This window comes from Mesoplodon densirostris, chromosome 20 (genome assembly GCF_025265405.1).
Source record: "Mesoplodon densirostris isolate mMesDen1 chromosome 20, mMesDen1 primary haplotype, whole genome shotgun sequence".
Taxonomy (NCBI): domain Eukaryota; kingdom Metazoa; phylum Chordata; class Mammalia; order Artiodactyla; family Ziphiidae; genus Mesoplodon; species Mesoplodon densirostris.
The window spans coordinates 27287592-27307383 of NC_082680.1; the positions used below are offsets into that span (position 1 = coordinate 27287592).

The window sequence follows — 19792 nt, forward strand, 5'->3', positions numbered from 1 at the left end:
TTGTTTATACTTCCAGTATGCTGGTAGCATGCTTGTCATTGTTCTATAATTATTTGTCTCTAATCTGAGAACTCCTTGAGGAAATTAACTATGTCTTAGTGTTTGTTGTTGTTGTTTTTTGGCTGTGCTACATGGCATGCCGGATCTTAGTTTCCTGATCCAGGGATCGAACCCGTGCCCCCTGCAGTGGAAGTGTGGAGTCTTAACCACTAGACCACCAGGGAAGCCCCCTTAGTTACCTTTCGACTCAATGTCCCGTACCTAGAACACGGTCTAACCTGAGTGCGCATGTACCCGTATGTCAATTTAATAAAAAGATTGAATATATTAAGGTAAATTGTGATAAGCTGGGGAATGATGAATGTGCTTTTATAAGCTCTACTGAATTCTGAAGTTTCTTGTGTGAGGAACTAAGAAGGTCTCTTCAGATTCCTTTGAATGCACTGAAGTGTTGTTTACCATCTACTCTGCAGAATTTAAGATCTGCTCAATGGAACAATGTCTTAGACCATGTATGAGAATGACACAGGTAACAAGAACTATGCACATGCAGTGATATAAAACATTTCCATTTTTATTAGAGGTTGGGAAGAAGGCAGATAATTTCTGAGTTTAAAAAAAGGTTTTATTGGGGCCTGGGGGAAGAGTCTGTGTTTCATAAATCGCATTAAATATTTGGTATGTAAAATTCTGGCTGTTCTGCATTAAATGGATACAGTGCATCCCCCATCTAATTAAGTAACCATATGGAGACAAGTCATACTTACATAAACAAAAGCAGAGAACCCAGCTCTATTGTGTTGTCTTAGATTATGTAACTTGGTTTCCCTGGTATGGCTTTCTGCTCTGACTTGGACATTGCCGTGCACCAAATATGCTCCCAGACATTGAATGGAATTTAAAGAGCTATTTCTAAGGTGACTTGCTTCATTTAAATAGTGCAGTGAGGGGGCCCCTGGAATACTGTGCAATTTCCTACGTTTAATAACTGCTTGCCTGTTAAAGTCAGTAGTTTTGGGATCTGGCCAACAGGAAATCCATTGTGTATTATTACACTGCTTTGCAGGATAACCATGTGCCTGGCGTATGGTTTAACCATTCACTACGTGTTTACTGAATAGATAAATGCCTCACAGCATGTTTTCCGAGTTTTTGACCTAACACAATTGCTCTAACATACATATGGGTAGCAAAGAGTAAAGATAGTTTATAAACAGTTCATATCATGAGGGCACTGGGATGAAAATAATAACCATCACAAAAATTGAAATATAAATTTTAGGGTAATAAGTTTTAGAATGGAAATCTAGATAATAATTATAATTCTCTCTCCTTTGTTTGCTGTTCTTTATCCAGGCAATGATGCTGATGGCATTGGTAGCGGTGGCAAATTAAATTTATGTAACATTTTATCATTTACTATATTTTTTACATATATTATCTCACTTTACCATCATAAAATACTAATACATTTTTATCACCCATTTTATGGATGAGAAAAATGGAACTTCAGTATTAACTTACCCAAGGTAATAGAGTTGAACCAGACTTTAAATCAGGTTACTTGATCCTAAAGTTCTCTGGTTTTACCAGATTTAGACTTTGCTTTATGGCCGGGTCATTGGTTGGACTTGGGAACAAATCTGCATGTTTTGTACCAGTGAGAAGATAAGAGTACTTTGGAGATAGAAGAGAAAAAAAGAAATGAAATATGTTTCAAAGTACTCTTGGCAAAAAAGTATGAAAATAATTTAGAATTCCTCAAAATCTGTGGAAGCTCAACCTCATTTATGCTCTAACCCCATGGAGTGCCAGCACCCTTCACTGATGGTCCAAGGGTTTGTGACTCCCAATTTGAAATGACTTTGGGCTCCAGTGTACCCAGTCCTGTTACAAATTTCACATTTCAAACAGTCCAACATTGGCAGTTTTATATGGTTAGAAACATGATGGAATGAAAAAAGCCCCAGTTCCGTTCCCTTTACTTTTGCTGAAGTTCACTGTGTCCTGGTATATTCCTTGTATTTTAATTGGAGTTTTAGTGGTTAAATATTCCTGCTTAAAAGAGATGAAACTATTTCTAAATGCAACGTTGAAAAATCCTTCTCATTATTTTATTCTCAAACAGGCTTATTCTTTGACTTCTTTTTCTGTTCCTGACTTTAGAAAGGATGCCTAGTCAGTTGAATATAATTAGTTGAGTACTTGCTGTGCGATTCTCTCCAAAATATTTTCTCAAGACCTTCTCTAGGTGTGTCCATAACACACCCATGCTGACCTGGAATTACAGTCCAGCCAAAGGGATCACTGAGCGATCTTTAAGATGAATATTAGACTTTATCTTGTGGTTCCTCACCACTTACATTATGTCTCATTTCTTTTGGTTTTATGAACTGCACATAATTGCCATAAGGCAGGCACTCACCAAATGACCTTATTCCACCACTAAGGGTCCATTCACTTGAACTGAAATGGAATTGTGAGGTGTTTCAGTCAGATCTGCATTCGGATTCTTACTAAGCTACATAACGTTAGACAAGACACGTAATCGAAGTGTTTTCTCAAATGCAAAAGGGGGTCCTCGCTGTCCCCACCTTGGAGTGATGGTGTCAAACTTAAATGACTTAATCCATGTAGAAGCCTCATTACCATAACCTGTAACCATTCAATAAGTGGCAGCTCTTATTTTTCTCTCTGCTAACATAATTTCCATGTTTTTTTAGCTTCCCCAAAACTACTTAACACTGAGCGCATTGGGATTTAATAGTGAAGCTTGGCGCTCTGGCTTTAAGAAGGTAGATCTGGGTGTATCAGTGAGGAGTATTTTCTGCAAAAACAGAAAACCTGATTTAAAAAAATAACAAATTATCTGCAGATACATGCCTCCTGGTGTGTGTTCAGCCTCTTTGTTGTCAGAGCTGGTATCTCTGTGTCCTTCTTCAACTTTTCCTTGTGATCTTCCCCAGTTAAGACAGGAACAAGAAAATAGAAAGGTTGATACCCACCACATTTATTCCTTTTACCAGGAAAATATAAGCTATCTCAGAAAGTTCTGTTTATCACTCATTTGCCATCGAGGGGTGTCACGTGGCCATTCCCACCTGCGAAGAAGTAAACTCAGTCCATGACTTTTCATGCCTCTACCAGGTGGGAGAAGACAGTTGGCAGGTCAGTCATCAGCATTTCTCACACCAGGTTTAAAACTATAATCTGAATTATAGAGCAGTGGCCAATGTATTGAGATTACAAGTAAATTTACCTTGAAGCCCAAAATACCCATGCAGTCTTCCATAAAACCATTTATTAAAGTAAGTCATCACCACTACCCCACACCCCAATCCCCTCCAAAGGATGGGACTTGTCAGCAACTTAAAAAAAAAATTTTATTGAAGTATACTTGATTTATAATGTTATGTTAATTTCTGCTGTACAGAAAAGCGATTGTTACACATATATATATTTTTTCGTATTCTTTTCAATTACGGTTGTCAGCAATTTTTTTTTAATTTTATTTATTTTTTTATACAGTAGGTTCTTGTTAGTTATCCATTTTATACATATCAGTGTATACATGTCAATCCCAAACTCCCAATTCATCCCACCATCCCCGCCCCCAGCCACTTTCCCCCCTTGGTGTCCATACGTATGTTCTCTACATCTGGGTCTCTATTTCTGCCCTGCAAACCGGTTCATCTGTACCATTTTTCTAGGTTCCACATATATGCATTAATATACGGTATTTGTTTTTCTCTTTCTGACTTACTTCACTCTGTATGACAGTCTCTGGATAGATCCATGTCTCTACAAATGACCCAATTTTGTTCCTTTTTATGGCTGAGTAATATTCCATTGTATATATGTACCACATCTTCATTATCCATTCATCTGTCAGTAGGCATTTAGGTTGCTTCCATGACCTGGCTATTGTAAATGGTGCTGCAGTGAACATTGGGGTGCATGTGTCCTTTTGAATTATGGTTTTTTCTGGGTATATGCCCAGTAGTGGGATTGCTGGGTCATACGGTAATTCTCTTTTTAGTTTTTTAAGGAACCTCCATACCGTTCTCCGTAGTAGCTGTATCAATTTACATTCCCACCAACAGTGCAAGAGGGTTCCCTTTTCTCCACACCCTCTCCAGCATTTTTTGTTTGTAGATTTTCTGATGATGCCCATTCTAACAGGTGTGAGGTGATACCTCATTGTAGTTTTGATTTGCATTTCTCTAATAATTAGTGATGTTGAGCAGTTTTCATGTGCTTCTTGGCCATCTGTATGTCTTCTTTGGAGAAATGTCTATTTAGGTCTTCTGCTCATATTTGGATTGGGTTGTTTGTTTTTTTTAGTATTGAGCTGCATGAGTTGTTTATATATTTTGGAAATCAATCCTTTGTCCATTGATTCGTTTGCAAATATTTTCTCCCATTCTGAGGGTTGTCTTTTCATCTTGTTTTTAGTTTCCTTTGCTTTGCAAAAGCTTTTAAGTTTCATTAGGTCCCATTTGTTTATTTTTGTTTTTATTTCCATTGCTCTAAGAGGTGGATCAAAAAAGATCTTGCTGTGATTTATGTCAAAGAGTGTTCTTCCTATGTTTTCCTCTAAGAGTTTTATAGTGTCCGGTATTACCTTTAGGTCTCTAATCCATTTTGAGTTTATTTTTGTGTATGGTGTTAGGGAGTGTTCTAATTTCATTCTTTCGCATGTAGCTGTCCAGTTTTCCCAGCACCACTTATTGAAGAGACTGTCTTTTCTCCATTGTATACCCTTGCCTCCTTTGTCATAGATTAGTTGACCATAGGTGCGTGGGTTTATCTCTGGGCTTTCTATTCTGTTCCATTGATCTATATTTGTTTTTGTGCCAGTACCATATTGTCTTGATCATTGTAGCTTTTTAGTATAGTCTGAAGTCAAGGAGCCTGATTCCTCCAGCTCCGTTTTTCTTTCTCAAGATTGCTTTGGCTATTCAGGGTCTTTGGCGTTTCCATACAAATTGTGAAATTTTTTGTTCTAGTTCTGTGAAAAATGCCATTGGTAGTTTGATAGGGATTGCATTGAATCTGTAGATTGCTTTGGGTAGTATAGTCATTTTCACAATGTTGTTTCTTCCAGTCCAAGAACATGGTATATCTCTCCATCTGTTTGTATCATCTTTAATTCCTTTCATCAGTGTCTCATAGTTTTCTGCATACAGGTCTTTTGTCTCCCTAGATAGGTTTATTCCTAGGTATTTTATTCTTTTTGTTGCAATGGTAAATGGGAGTGTTTCCTTAATTTCTCTTTCAGATTTTTCTTCATTAGTGTATAGGAATGCAAGAGATTTCTGTGCATTAATTTTGTATCCTGCAGCTTTACCAAATTCATTGATTAGCTCTAGTAGTTTTCTGGTGGCATCTTTAGGATTCTGTATGTATAGTGTCATGTCATCTGCAAACAGTGACAGTTTTACTTCTTTTCAATTTGTATTCCTTTTATTTCTTTTTTTCTCTGATTGCCATGGCTAGGACTTCCAAAACTATGTTGAATAATAGTGGTGAGAGTGGACATCCTTTTCTTGTTCCAGATCTTAGAGGAAATGCTTTCAGTTTTTCACCATTGAGAATGATGTTTGCTGTGGGTTTGTCATATATGGCCTTTATTATGTTGAGGTAGGTTCCCTCTATGCCCACTTTCTGAAGAGTTTTTATCATAAATCGGTGTTGAATTTTGTCAAGCTTTTTCTGCATCTATTTAGATGATCATATGGTTTTTATTCAATTTGTTAATATGGTGCATCACTGATTCATTTGCGTATATTGAAGAATCCTTGCATCCCTGGGATAAATCCCACTTGATCATGGTGTATAATCCTTTTGATGTGTTGTTGGATTCTGTTTGCTAGTATTTTGTTGAGGATTTTTGAGTGTATATTCATCAGTGATATTGGTCTGTAATTTTCTTTTTTTTGTAGTATCTTTGTCTGCTTTTGGTATCAGGATGATGGTGGCCTCAGAATGAGTTTGGGAGTGATCCTTTTTCTGCAGTTCTTTGGAAGAGTTTGAGAAGGATGGGTGTTAGCTCTTCTCGAAACTTGTTTTTTTTTTTTTTTTTTTGCAGTACATGGGCCTTTCACTGCTGTGGCCTCTCCCGTTGCAGAGCACAGGCTCCGGATGCGCAGGCTCAGCAGCCATGGCTCACGGGCCCAGCCGCTCTGCGGCATGTGGGATCTTCCTGGACCGGGGCACAAACCCACGTCCCCTTCATTGGCAGGCGGACTCTCAACCACTGTGCCACCAGGGAAGCCCTTCTCGAAACTTTTGATAGAATTCACCTGTGAAGCCATCTTGTCTGGACTTTTGTTTGTTGGAAGATTTTTAATCACAGTTTCAATTTCATTACTTATGATTTGTCTGTTCATATTTTCTATTTTTTCCTGGTTCAGTCTTGGAAGGTTATACCTTTCAAAGAATTTGTCCATTTTTTCCAGGTTGTCCATTTTATTGGCAAAGAGTTGCTTGTAGTGGTCTCTTAGGATTCTTTGTATTTCTGTGGTGTCTATTGTAACTTCTCCTTTTTCATTTCTAAATCTATTGATTTGAGTTCTCTCCCTCTTTTTCTTGATGAGTCTGGCTAATGGTTTATCAATTCTGTTTATCTTCTCAAAGAAACAGCTTTTAGTTTTATTGATCTTTGCTATTATTTTCTTTGTTTCTATTTCATTTATTTCTGCTCTGATCTTTATGATTTCGTTCCTTCTGCTAACTTCGGGTTTTCTTTGTTCTTCTTTCTTTAGTTCCTTTAAGTGTAAGGTCAGATTGTTTGAGATTTTTCTTGTTTTTTGAGGTAGGCTTGTATTGCTATAAACTTCCCTCTTAGAACTGCTTTTGCTGTGTCCCATAGGTTTTGGATCATCATGTTTTCATTGTCATTGGTCTCAATGTATTTTTGATTTCTTCAGTGGTCTCTTGGTTATTTACTAACATATTGTTTAGTGTCCATGTGTTTGGTTTTTTTTTACATTTTTTCCCTGTAATTGATTTCTAATCTCATAGTGTTGTGGTCAGAAAAGATGCTTGATATGATTTCAGTTTTCTTAAATTTACTGAGGCTTGATTTGTGACCCAAGATATGATCTATCCTGGAGAATTTTCTATGTGCACTACAGAAGAAAGTGTAATCTGCTGTTTTTGGATGGAATGTCCTATAAATATCAATTAAATCTATCTTGTCTATTGTGTCATTTAAAGCTTGTTTCCTTACTAATTTTCTGTTTGGGTGATCTGTCCATTGGTGTAAGTGAGGTGTTAAAGTCCTGCAGTATTATTTTGTTACTGTCAATTTCCTCTTCTACAGCTGTTAGCAGTTGCCTTATGTATTGATATGCTCCTATGTTGGGTGCATATGTATTTGTAATTGTTACATCTTCTTGGATTGGTCCCTTTATCATTATGTAGTGTCCTTCCTTGTCTCTTGTAACATTCTTTATTTTAAAGTCTATTTTATCTAATATGAGTATTGCTACTCCTGGGTTCTTTTGATTTCCATTAGCATGGAATATCTTTTTCCGTCCCCTCACTTTCAGTCTGTATGTGTCTCTAGGTCTGAAGTGGGTCTCTTGTAGACAGCATATATATGGGTCTTGTTCTTGTATCCATTCAGCAAGCCTGTGTCTTTTGGTTGGAGCATTCAATCTGTTCACATTTAAGGTAATTGTCGATACGTATGTTCCTATTACCATATTCTTAACTGACTTGGGTTTGTTTTTGTAGGTCCTTTTCTTCTCTTGTGTTTCCCACTTAGAGAAATTCCTTTAGCACTTGTTGTAGAGCTGGTTTGGTGGTGCTGAATTCTCTTAGCTTTTGCTTGTCTGTAAAGCTTTTGATTTCTCCATCAAATCTGAATGAGATCCTTGCTGGGTAGAGTAATCTTGTTTGTAGTTTCTTCACTTTCATTATTTTAAATATGTCATGCCACTCCCTTCTGGCTCATAGAGTTTCTGCTGAGAAATCAGCTGTTAACCTTATGGGAGTTCTCTCATATATTATTTGGCGTTTTTCCCTTGTTGCTTTCAATAATTTTTCTTTGTCTTTAGTTTTTGCCAATTTGATTACTATGTGTCTTGGCGTGTTTGTCCTTGGGTTTATCCTGTATGGGACTCTCTGTGCTTCTTGGACTTGGGGGGTTATTTCCTTTCCCATGTTAGGGAAGTTTTTGACTATAATCTCTTCAAATATTTTCTCGGGTCGTTTCTCTCTCTCTTCTCCTCTGGACCCCTATAATGCGAATGTTGTTGCGTTTAATGTTGTCCCAGAGGTCTCTTAGGCTGTCTTCATTTCTTTTCGTTCTTTTTTCTTTATTCTGTTCCACAGCAGTGAATTCCACCATTCTGTCTTCCAGGTCACTTATCCATTCTTCTGCCTCAGTTATTCTGCTGTTGATTCCTTCTAGTGTATTCTTCATTTCAATTATTGTATTGTTCATTTCTGTTTGTTTGTTCTTTAATTCTTCTAGGTCTTTGTTAAACATTTCTTGCATCTTCTCGATCTTTGCCTCCATTCTTTTTCCGAGGTCCTGGATCATCTTCCCTATCATTATTCTGAATTCTTTTTCTGGAAGGTTGCCTATCTCCACTTCTTTTAGTTGTTTTTCTGGGGTTTTACCTTGTTCCTTCATCTGATACATAGCTTTCTGCCTTTTCATCTTGTCTTTCTGTGAATGTGTTTTTTGTTCCAGAGGCTGCAGGATTGTAATTCTTCTTGCTTCTGCTGTCTGCTCTCTGGTGGATGAGGCTGTCTAAGAGGCTTGTGCAAGTTCCGTAATGGGAGGGACTGTTGTTGGGTAGAGCTGGGTGTTGCTCTGGTGGGCAGAGCTCAGTAAAACTTTAATGTGCTTGTCTGCTGGTGGGTGGGGCTGGGTTCCCTCCCTGTTGGTTGTTTGGCCTGAGACAACCCAGCACTGGAGCCTACCCAGGCTCTTTGGTGGGGCTAATGGCAGACTCTGGGAGGGCTCATGCCAAGGAGTACTTCCCAGAACTTCTGCTGCCAGTGTCTTTGTCCTCATGGTGAGACACAGCCATTCCCCTACTCTTCAGGATACCCTCCAACACTAGCAGATAGGTCTGGTTCAGTCTCCTGTGGGATCACTGCTCCTTCCCCTGGGTCCCTATGCACACACTACTTTGTGTGTGCCCTCCAAGATTGGAGTCTCTGTTCCCACAGTCCTGTCAAACTCCTGCAATCAAATCCCGATAGCCTGCATAGTCTGATTCTCTAGGAATTCCTCCTCCCGTTGCCAGACCCCCAGGTTGGGAAGCCTGACATGGGGCTCAGAACCTTCACTCCAGTGGGTGGAGTTCTGTGGTTTGTGTTCCCCAGTTTGTGAGTCACCCACCCAGTAGTTATGGGATTTGATTTTTTTTTTATCGCGCCCCTCCTACCGTCTCATGTGGCTTCTCCTTTGTCTTTGGATGTGGAATATCTTTTTTGGTGAGTTCCTGTGTCTTCCTGTCAATGATTGTTCAGCAGTTAGTTGTGATTCCGGTGCTCTCACATGAGGGAGTGAGAGCACATCCTTCTCCTCCTCCATCTTAAACCAATCAATCTGGTTATCAGCAACTTATACACCCCAGCTTGGAACTTCTATAGGCAACTTCCCAGCCTGATGGGTTAAGAAGGGGCTACTTTCCTGGGGTAGCAGCCTTCTTGTTGCAAGGGTGGCATGTGAAGGGCAGGGCAGTGCTATACCAGCAATTCAAGTCTGAGCCTGGTGAGGATCCTGGGGAGGGGAGGGGGTGAGAGGGATCAGTATAAGACAAAGAGCACTCCTAACACTTCACTATACATACAAAGCAAACAACAACAGAAAAAGGAAAATATGTAATTTTTCTATTTTCACTTACTGTATTTCATTTCTTAGGATGCAAATAAATGGTAATACATATAGAAATGTATACCCACAGGGTCTCACCTTTCCACTCTTTCCCTCATAAATTGATTTTTTTTGTTGTTGTTATCTTTTGCTTTCCTGGACCCTGGCCTGTTTCCTATACATGCATGATATTAATGTGGCCTCAGTAATAGTTAAGATAGAATGTTACATTCTGCCTCTTTTTTTCCTCCTCTGAACATTGATTGATTCTTTTTTTTTTTTTTTTTTTTTTTTTTTGCTGTACGCGGGCCTTTCACTGTTGTGGCCTCTCCCGTTGCGGAGCACAGGCTCCGGACACGCAGGCTCAGCAGCCATGGCTCATGGGCCCACCCGCTCCACGGCATGTGGGATCTTTCCGGACCGGGGCACAAACCCGTGTCCCCTGCATTGGCAGGAGGACTCTTCAATCACTGCGCCACCAGGAAGCCCTGATTGCTTCTTTTGTTGTTGTTGTTCCTTTTTTTAAAATTGAAATATAGTTAATTTACAATGGTGTATTAGTTTCAAGTGTGTAGCAAAATGATTCACTTATACATATATATATATATTTTTGTTTTGCTCTGTACCTAGATTCCTTTCCATTACAGGCTATTACAAGTTATTGAGTATAGTTCTCTGTGCTATACCGTAGGTCCTTGTTGCTTACCTATTTTATATACAGTAGTGTATATATGTTAATCCGAAACTCCTAATTTATTTCCCCTCACCCCGTATTCCCTTTGGTAACCATAACTTTGTTTCCTATGTCTGTGAGTCTATTTCTGTTTTGTAAGATTGACTGATTCTTAATGGAGGTCCTTGAGATAGCCAGGACACTTACAGCCAGTTTTTCCATTCCACCCTCCTGCTCTCTGTTTTAGATGAAGACTGAACTTGTTATTTTATCTAATGGGGATTTACTAAAATAGCAGGAAGGTAACCTAATTGCTTTCAGATCTCTCTGTTTTGTGACTCTGATGGTTAAAACTCGATTTATCTTATCATCCAATACCTTTGTATGTCATTTTACTTAAGCTGGTTAAATGTGGTCTCACTATTTACTTACAAATTGTTTTTTTGTGACTGCCACCCCATGTCAGTAGTTACCTCTGACATTTATGCATTGTTACTAATTAAGCAAAAACACCTCATTCAGTATTTAGCACTTACACCCCTGTTGACTCAGGCTACCACCACGGGGCTCTGCATATATTCTTTATCAGGTGACCCTTTTCTGCAACAGTGAATTACTTTGGACAGAACCCAGGCCCTTGATGGGAGTGTGAGCTGTTTGATGCCCACATAAAATATAATACCTTTGTCATTTCCTCTAATGCATGGATTTACAGAAGCCTGAGGGGACTTGGGTATTTATTGAAGATGGAAATTGCTGTGAGCAGTCAGTAACAAAATGAATTAATATATGATATATTTTATGAAATCCATTGTAAATATAGTTTAAAACATTAAAAAAAAACACCTCTCAGATTCTATCCTGAAACCCTGCTTATTCCCCGTGATATGTACACATTTTATTTTCTGAGGGAGTTTATCTAACTTTTATAACTTAAACTGTTTGCTCTCTTATTATTTGGAATATTTGCGTTATGATGCTTTTTTGGTCCTTCTGTGAGTTAGCTTTTCTATTAACGTGAGTTAACTTTTCTATTACAAATGCACTTGAAAGCTTATAAATCTCAAACTCTTTAATATGTGAGGCCTTTCCCCCCCTTAAGTTGATACATTTAATGAAAAAACGTTTGGAGTATCAAACTATTGCGTTTAATTCATTTCAGTGGGATGACATTGTGCTTATGTATTCCCGTTGGCAAGCAGTCTTTTTCATAATTTATTGTCTTTTATTTTCTTCCTTATGCAAACATATAATTATAGGCAGTCATTCCTCCGGTGTCCTAGTCCCCCCTATTTTACTTATTAATTCTCTCTACAGGTTCTTAAAACAGGACATTCCCCCTAATATTGTGAATTATATTTATCCTTCATAGTGCTTACTCATTTAGGTTATTGACTTGAGTGGGAATAATAAGAGGCTCTGTTTGTTCAGAATTGCATCGATGGCACCCAGAAAGCCGGGTTAGGACACAGAATGCACCTGGTCTCCAGGCTCTCTCCTGTTGAACTAGATTGTTGTTCCAGTGGTTTCATTCGGTCCCTTTCTCCAGCTTAGCCTTAAAGACTGATTTGCTTTGAATGGGAGTAATCCTCTCTGGGGCATAGTTGATCTGGTTATTGAAATCTTTGCTTGCTTTGTTCTTTCTCTGGAATGGCCATGGGAAGGCACAAGATAGGGTTTCTCTTGGTTATGCTCCACATTGCTCAGCAGTTACATCTTTCTTCCCTTGACTTTGTGCTCATTTCCTGGGACTTACGTCCTTGCTAAATGGAGTGAAGAGACAATGAAGCAAAGTCTTGGCTTATGCTTTTTCCTTTTCGTATAGTTTCTCTCCACTCATCAGTTCCCTAAAGTTGGGGAGACTCACATCTGTTTCTTCCCTTTGAACAGATGTAACTATAGATATTAAACTAAAAACTTATAGCTTGTAGTGATTTGTTTTAGTTCTTAACCTTAAAAGTGAGGTAGCTTTTGGGGTCAGGAGTGCTGGGTGTAAAGAATGATGATCAAAGACAACCAGAAGAAACGTGTATTCCTTTTAGAAGGTTTAGTAAATTTTGGGAAGAAACGCTATCCAAGGTAGAATACCAGACAATCTCCAAAGTTTCACAGGTAAAGAAAGTGGACAGTTTGGAATCTTTTGGACATGTCTTATGATCGACCACCCTCCACCAACATCACCATTATTTACACTCATTTATGGGAAAGCCAAATCTATTCCCTCCATTATTTCAAAGTTTTGAGGCAGCCTGGGTCCCTCATTGAACACTTCACCAGACTGAATCTTAAGATTTAGCCTGTCACCCCACAGATGTTTATCTCAGGTGTTTCAGCAAAGGCAGATTCAAAACTGTAGTTTGAGAGGGTCTCCTATTCATTGTTTTCACTTGTCCAGTAATACTGAATGTGTGTCTGTCTAAAGGTACGATATCATGCGAATTCAATCTCTAGAAGATAATTCATCTGCACAGGCCTTACAAGCATGCTATGTTAGGATGCAAAGTTTTCCAGCACAGATTATTCAAGCAGGTTGTTCTTTTTGGCCTGATGTATGTGCTGTCAGTGTAGACTGTGTTCTAATATCTTCTTCAATTTCACAGGAACCGACAATGGCGAAATCCTCCCTGAATCCATCCCATCAGCTCCTGGGACACTGCCTCATTTCATAGAGGAGCCAGGTGATGCTTATATCATCAAGAGCAACCCCATTGCACTGAGGTGCAAAGCAAGGCCAGCCATGCAGATATTCTTCAAATGCAATGGCGAGTGGGTCCATCAAAATGAGCATGTCTCTGAGGAGAGTCTGGATGAGAGTTCAGGTAAGAACGGGGAGCAATCAGAACCACCTACGGTAGCTTCTCAGATTCTCACATTGTTATATGACTGCTTAAGCCATCACCGTTACCTCATTTGAATGAGGTCATAGTAACATCATCTTTGGAATATCATGTACAGTCATATCTTTAAATGACTCCACAGCTTCCTTGCCTAGTGTACTCCAGTATGGTAGAGTTTTTTATTTTCCTGCTCTATATAACTTTAAGACCTAATTTTGTATGGAAGTTAATATTCTCACTGGAAATAAAACCAGGCATTCACCGTTTTCATTTTTCTGAATTCTAAATACTTTTTCAAGACATAAATCTTTCACCAAACACCTTTTTAAGCAGCATAATTTCAGTTTCTCTAATCTTTCCTCCTGGATATTATTTTTGTGTGCTTCATTCTCCACAGTTGGTGGTTTCTGTGTCGTCTTTAAGTTCTTTTGATTACTGTGTAATGATAGAGCCCAAATTAGAAAACCAAATTTGGATATGATAGGATCTCCAGTATAAAAGAATTTCAGGACTATCTTTATTGGCTTGGCCAATTTGGCTGATGAGGAGTTATGATGAGAATAGTGATCATACTAGCTAATGTTTGTTGAGCACTTACTATATACCAGGCCTTATCTAGGCATTTGATAGACATTATCTTACTGTCTTTTCAATAGCTCTCTGGATTAAATAATGCTGTCACTGCCTTCTTATAGATAAGGAAACTGAGGCTCAAAGAAATTAAGTAAACTATGGGCTTGTGCTGGATCTGACAGTAAGATCATTTGACTCAACTTTAAAAATTTATAACTTTTATATTTTAACATATAACAGGAAGAGTATATGCTTTTGAACTTAGTCCCCTCAGACTAACTGAAAATTTAGTCTCATCCTAAGTCCAGTCTGGTGTCACCCTAGATTATTGATTTTATTAGTTCTGAACTTACTCACTAGATGTCAGATTTTGAATAAGTCAAAAAGCCTGAGTATAATTAAGAAGTTTCAAGATGGCTTAATTTATTAACTGTATACCAGTGCTGTTTAATAGGCTAGTCCTTTCAGAGTATTCCAAGAAGGGTAGGAGGCAAACACTGATCTCTAGACCTTCATAGCAACTAATAGGTATAAGACCAATACACCTGTAAGTGCAGTACAAATGAAGTTATGATAAACGTCTGAAGAGAGGTAGATGGTGCTAGGGAGGATTTTTTAAAAAATCATGTCTAACTAGGACTCTCAGGAAAGGTGTGGAAGCTATAGTATTTGAAAGGGACATTGATGAATATGTAATTCAATTAAGCATAATTGATGCTGAACCCTATGGGGGAGTGAGGAGTCTCAGTGGCCAACATTAGCAATTGAAAGGTCAACATTAGCAAATGAAAGAAAGCTGAGTGTATGTTCCACTCAGCTTGATTTGCTTGAAATATGAAATAGATGTAGGTGACAGCAGCTGATAGCTGGAAAACAGCTCAATCAGTGGCATAAAAGACCTCAAATATCGGAGCAAGGAGTCTTTTAGTTAATTTTATGGATATTTTGCTAATGGTGGGGGTTGATTATATCGACGCATGGGAATGCAGTGGCTTTGAAGCTATGCTTCAGAAGATGAATCTAGCAGAAGCCTTGGGAATGGTAAGGAGAAGTAGGAATGGGGAAGTTAGGAGACTGGGATAATTCAGTTGAGAAAGTAAGGTCTGCTTCTCGAGCAATGGCCACAGAAATAAGAACTAGATGTCTGATGTGAGAACCACTTCAACAAATCAGACTTAATAGCTGAATGAATAAATGAATGAATGGAGAAATAAAAACTAATCTTTTAACAGAAGCGAAAGGGTCATGCAGTTAATATTAGTAATCACATTAGCAAGGAGAAAAGTCTAAGATCATTGTTTGGAGAAACTGAACTTGAAATACTTATGGGGTATAATGAAGAGATGTAGATCTGGAACTTGGTAGAGTTCAGAGATAGAAAAGTAGATTAGGTAATCATCAATAAAGAATGAAGCCATGGACATGGAGGAGTTGTCAGGAGAGAATGGGTAATATGACAAGAAAATGGAACTAGAGGCACACCTCCCTAAGGGTCAGGAAGGAGAAACATCAGCAGCCAACAAAGAGGTAAGCAGGGTATGCTGTGTTCCAAAGCAAAAGGAGAAAATCATTTCATAAAGATCTTCAGGAATTACCCTGGCTCTACTTAGGAATCAATGAAAAAGGAGGCAAAGAACTAAATATATATATCAGCAGTGCTAAGCATTATGCAGTTCTGAGCTGATTTGTGTTTGTAGTATGAATGCATCAAAAGGTAGAGAAGCACCTAAAATCTTATCACAATTCCTTATCCATTCCACTTTGGAACTACTATGAGGAAAAAAACAAAAGGGGAGCTTCCCTGGTGGCGCAGTGGTTGCGAGTCCACCTGCTGATGCAGGGGACATGGGTTCGTGCCCCGGTCTGGGAGGATCCCACATGCCGCGGAGCGGCTGGGCCCGTGAGCCATGGCCGCTGAGCCTGCGCATCCGGAGCCTGTGCTCCGCAACGGGAGAGGCCACAGCAATGAGAAGCCTGCGTACTGCAAAAAAAAAAAAAAAAAAAAAAACCAACAACAACAAAAAAAAACAAAAGAGCTTGTTTTAGAGATGCTGTTCCTCAGACCAAAAGCATGCTTAGAATTTCGGAATCTAAGTGTGAGAATGGGAAGGGATCTCAGTGGTAAACCTAACAGCCATATTTTATTCATGAAATAAAAGGTTCCAGGAGATACAGGTATTCATGGTATAGTTCTTTCTAGAACCCAGGTCTCCTGATCTTCACTTTAGATACATTTCCTTGACACTATAAGCCACCTTTACATACTTATTCCTGTGGTCTCCTTCCCAGTCAAGATATTGACAAATTCCCTTACTGACATAAGGGTGAGTTTCAGCACTTGGCTCAGTATTTCCTATCATGAATCTGTCTAGTGTTTAATTTCCCCAGTATATAATCCAATACTGTTCCATTGGAGTTTCTTTATTCCTGACCATTTCAGCCATCTCTCTAAGGGCCAATCTCTTATTCTATGTTGTGTTTCTGGCCCTGTTAAAGTTTATAACAACCAAAGATATGGAGACATTTCCAGGATTCCAGGTATAGTTTTCTTCTTTAAAGAGGGATTTGGCAAAAACAAAGCAAAAGAAGAGGACAAATTGAATCTTGGTGCCAGGAAAGTTTCTGCTTCTGTGCTCCCAAGATTGGGATTTTGGAGAGACCTAGGTGAATTGACCTGGTGTTGGAGAGTAAGTCACAAACAACAGCTATCTCACTTACCTTGGTATGAAGACTTCCAAGAAGACACTTGACATTTTGGAAGAGAGCAGCAAAGGGAACAGCGTTTCCCATAGGAGCAGAAGCCTATAGAACAACGGTAGAAAGGTTTATGTCTCTTATATTCAGTTAGTCCACCCGGAGAGGGACTCAAATACTAGTAGCCCCATGGGGCTATGTGTTTTATCCTCAGACATTGCTGCCCTAGATTTGCCCAGTAATGAACTTAAAATAGCAGAACCCCTTAGGGTAAACTGCTCCAAATAAAAGATAGGAAGAACATTGAAAAATGATCAACTATTATTTTATACCACGGCTAGAAAATCCTATATCCATTCTCATTTAAAGACCTCTTGATAAGTATTGCAGGCCAATTTAACACTCTACCCTCTTGTAATTTCACAACATTCTGTTTTGTTATTGCTTCTCCCTTTTAATTCCCTTAGCATTGCTGGGCAACTCCATGTTGCCCAGCAGCGTTGATTACATTCTCTGCCTCCATGTAAAAGACTCCCCTCTTTGCTTCCTTTAAAAAAAATAAGACCAATAAAAGTCTCAAATTTCAAAGGAACTGGGAAGAACAAAAAAATCATAAGCGACAAAATCTGAAGAGTTTATACACCGATTTAAAAAATAAGCTGTTGAGAAAGAATTTTAACAGCTACCTTTTGGAAGAGAATTTAATAAGCCCAACCGTTTCTTCCAAGTCATTTTGACTGAATCAATAGGAAATGTCTCTCCTTAAAACTGTTTTTCTTCTGTGTGGTTAATGAAAATCACTGTCTACCACACACTGCAATTATGTTTCCTAAGCTCTGTAGTAATAGTGGAAAAGTGGAAACTGGAGCAAGATGAGTGGAGATATTAGACCCAAAACTAATGCCTAAGTGTAATTAAGGTTGGAAACGAAATGGCCTCAGGTATTGAAAAATAGATACATTACTTCCCCTGGGTTCTTCAGCGTGGAGTTGGAGCATAGGGATTGACTACCTTTACAGCCTTAATGGCTTTTGATGGGGTCTGAAAAATAATTCCTGCCAGTCCAGTGGGAGTGAATGATACCAAGAGACCAAGGATAATGGGAGCACGTTTGACCAGAGGTAGAGAATGTTCCATGCTCTTTTAAGAAGTTGAAAGTAACTACTTCAATATGTTTGCCCAACATGGTCTCTATTTCTAAAATCCTAGAGAACTTTGATTCTTTTTACTTACAGGTTTTCTTTCTTCACAGAACTAATGGGAAATGCATAGGACCTGGGAGTGTCGGGAGTCGACACAGAATCTTTTGTATTTCCAAATTGGAACAATAAATCCTTTCAGTTGTTAAAGGCTGCAAACTGCCTTTGGTCTCTCTGGCAATTTGGCCCCGTCATCTAACAGTTCAAATAAGAAGAAAAAGGATTGTATGTTTTCATGCAATTTAGCTTGGAAAACCCAGAGCTAGAGTTCTTTCCTGCAGAAAGCACAATTTATTTGACGTGAGTTACTGCGTTTGCACAGACATGGCTATACCTCTTAGTAATGTACACTTTTAGTTCTCTGCACAAGCCAAGCGATCCTCTTTCATTTGTTCTGCCTCATTTCATTTGGAAATATGGGAAGTCTTCTTCCTTGTATTTTTCCTCTGTTAGCGTCTGGAGTTGAGAGGCAATCCCAATTCAGGAATCATGCCCCTGAGAAAGGGGGGTGGATTGTTCAGTAATGCACAAACACGCGCGCACACACACACACACACACACACACACACATACAGAGAAAAACAGCAACAACCAGCAAAACCCATCCTTGACAATCAGGATAATGTAGCCTGTGGGAAGCTTGAGTTATCAGTAAGCTAAACCACTTCTTTACTGTTCAATAAAAACGGAGTTCCCTTAACAAGGCTCCATGGTTTTTATTCTACCTTGGAGATACCAAAGTCTAATGAGTGGAATAATGCGTATTTCAGTATGTTATGGGAAAAGTCTCAACTCCAGTAGACTAATATTTCTTCTTAAAGAATATCATTTCAGAGATTTCATTGTGTGTGATTTCCTTAAACAACTGGAGTCACTCTCTGGGAAGAAAAGGTTAATGGATTGTGTTGAGAAAAGGGAGAAGAGTAGAATAAAAAATTTATTAAATCTTTAAAGTTTGTGTCTAAGAACTTTGCTCTGCTGGTGATGGGGATGTGAATATAGTATCCTCCAGAAAACCATTAATTTGAAGTTACCTTCAAAGATTCACAAATCACCAAGGTGCATTTGGGAAGCATATATTTGAGACCACAGAACACAGCAGTAATCCATCTCTGAAGTGTTCCATTGACAGTTTGTGGGTTTAAACCCCACAACTATAGAAACATTCTCCGACCCCACCCCAGATTTCATCCTGTTCATCACTCTGCTGCTCAGGGAGGAATAACATATTCTAAAAAGGTTTTCAGGAAAATATTATGAATTCCTTCCAAAAACTTGCGACAGAGCATGAAGACCTTGTGTCTAATTTAAGCCTTTCCTACAAAAAGATAGAGACCGTTTACTATCATTTCACTCATAGCAGAGATAGAAGGCAGCTAACCATTTTGTGCAATTTAGTAACTTCCTGATGTTGGCCAGAGATTTGTTCTAAACCCTAAACTCTTGAAGAGTGTCTTTGGACTTTTTTATAGTCTTTTCTGTTCATACAACATTTTAAATGTTTTTTTTTCCTAATTTGAAGTGGGAATTATAAGGATATTAAAAAAAAAAGATGGTCTGGTGATTAAGAGCATGGATATTAGTGCAAGATGATATCTCCTTTTTTTTTTTTTTTTTTTTTTGCGGTACGCGTGCCTCTCACTGCTGTGGCCTCTCCCGTTGCGGAGCACAGGCTCCGGATGCGCAGGCTCAGCAGCCATGGCTCACGGGCCCAGCCGCTCCACAGCACGTGGGATCTTCCCGGACTGGGGCACGAACCCGTATCCCCTGCATCGGCAGGCGGACTCCCAACCACTGCGCCACCAGGGAAGCCCGATACCTCCATTTTTGAGATCTGGCTCTCCATTTACAGACTTTTTAAGGTAGATAGTTCCTTAGCATCCTTTCACCTCGGTTTTCCCATGTATAAAATGGCAGTTACAAGTATATCTACCCCATGGAACTATAGCAGGGGTCGTAGAACCCAATATACATG

The 19792-nt window shown here is 38.9% G+C and overlaps 1 protein-coding gene across 2 annotated transcripts in view; it reads left to right on the forward strand.

The window, feature by feature from the left end:
- The window catches only part of UNC5D (unc-5 netrin receptor D), a 620692-nt gene that overhangs the window by 334998 nt on the left and 265902 nt on the right, over window positions 1-19792 (forward strand). For both annotated transcript variants that reach the window (XM_060085992.1, XM_060085993.1), the window contains exon 2: window positions 13115-13333. In XM_060085992.1, the coding sequence (XP_059941975.1) occupies window positions 13115-13333 (219 nt within the window). The remainder of the gene's footprint in view (window positions 1-13114; window positions 13334-19792) is intronic.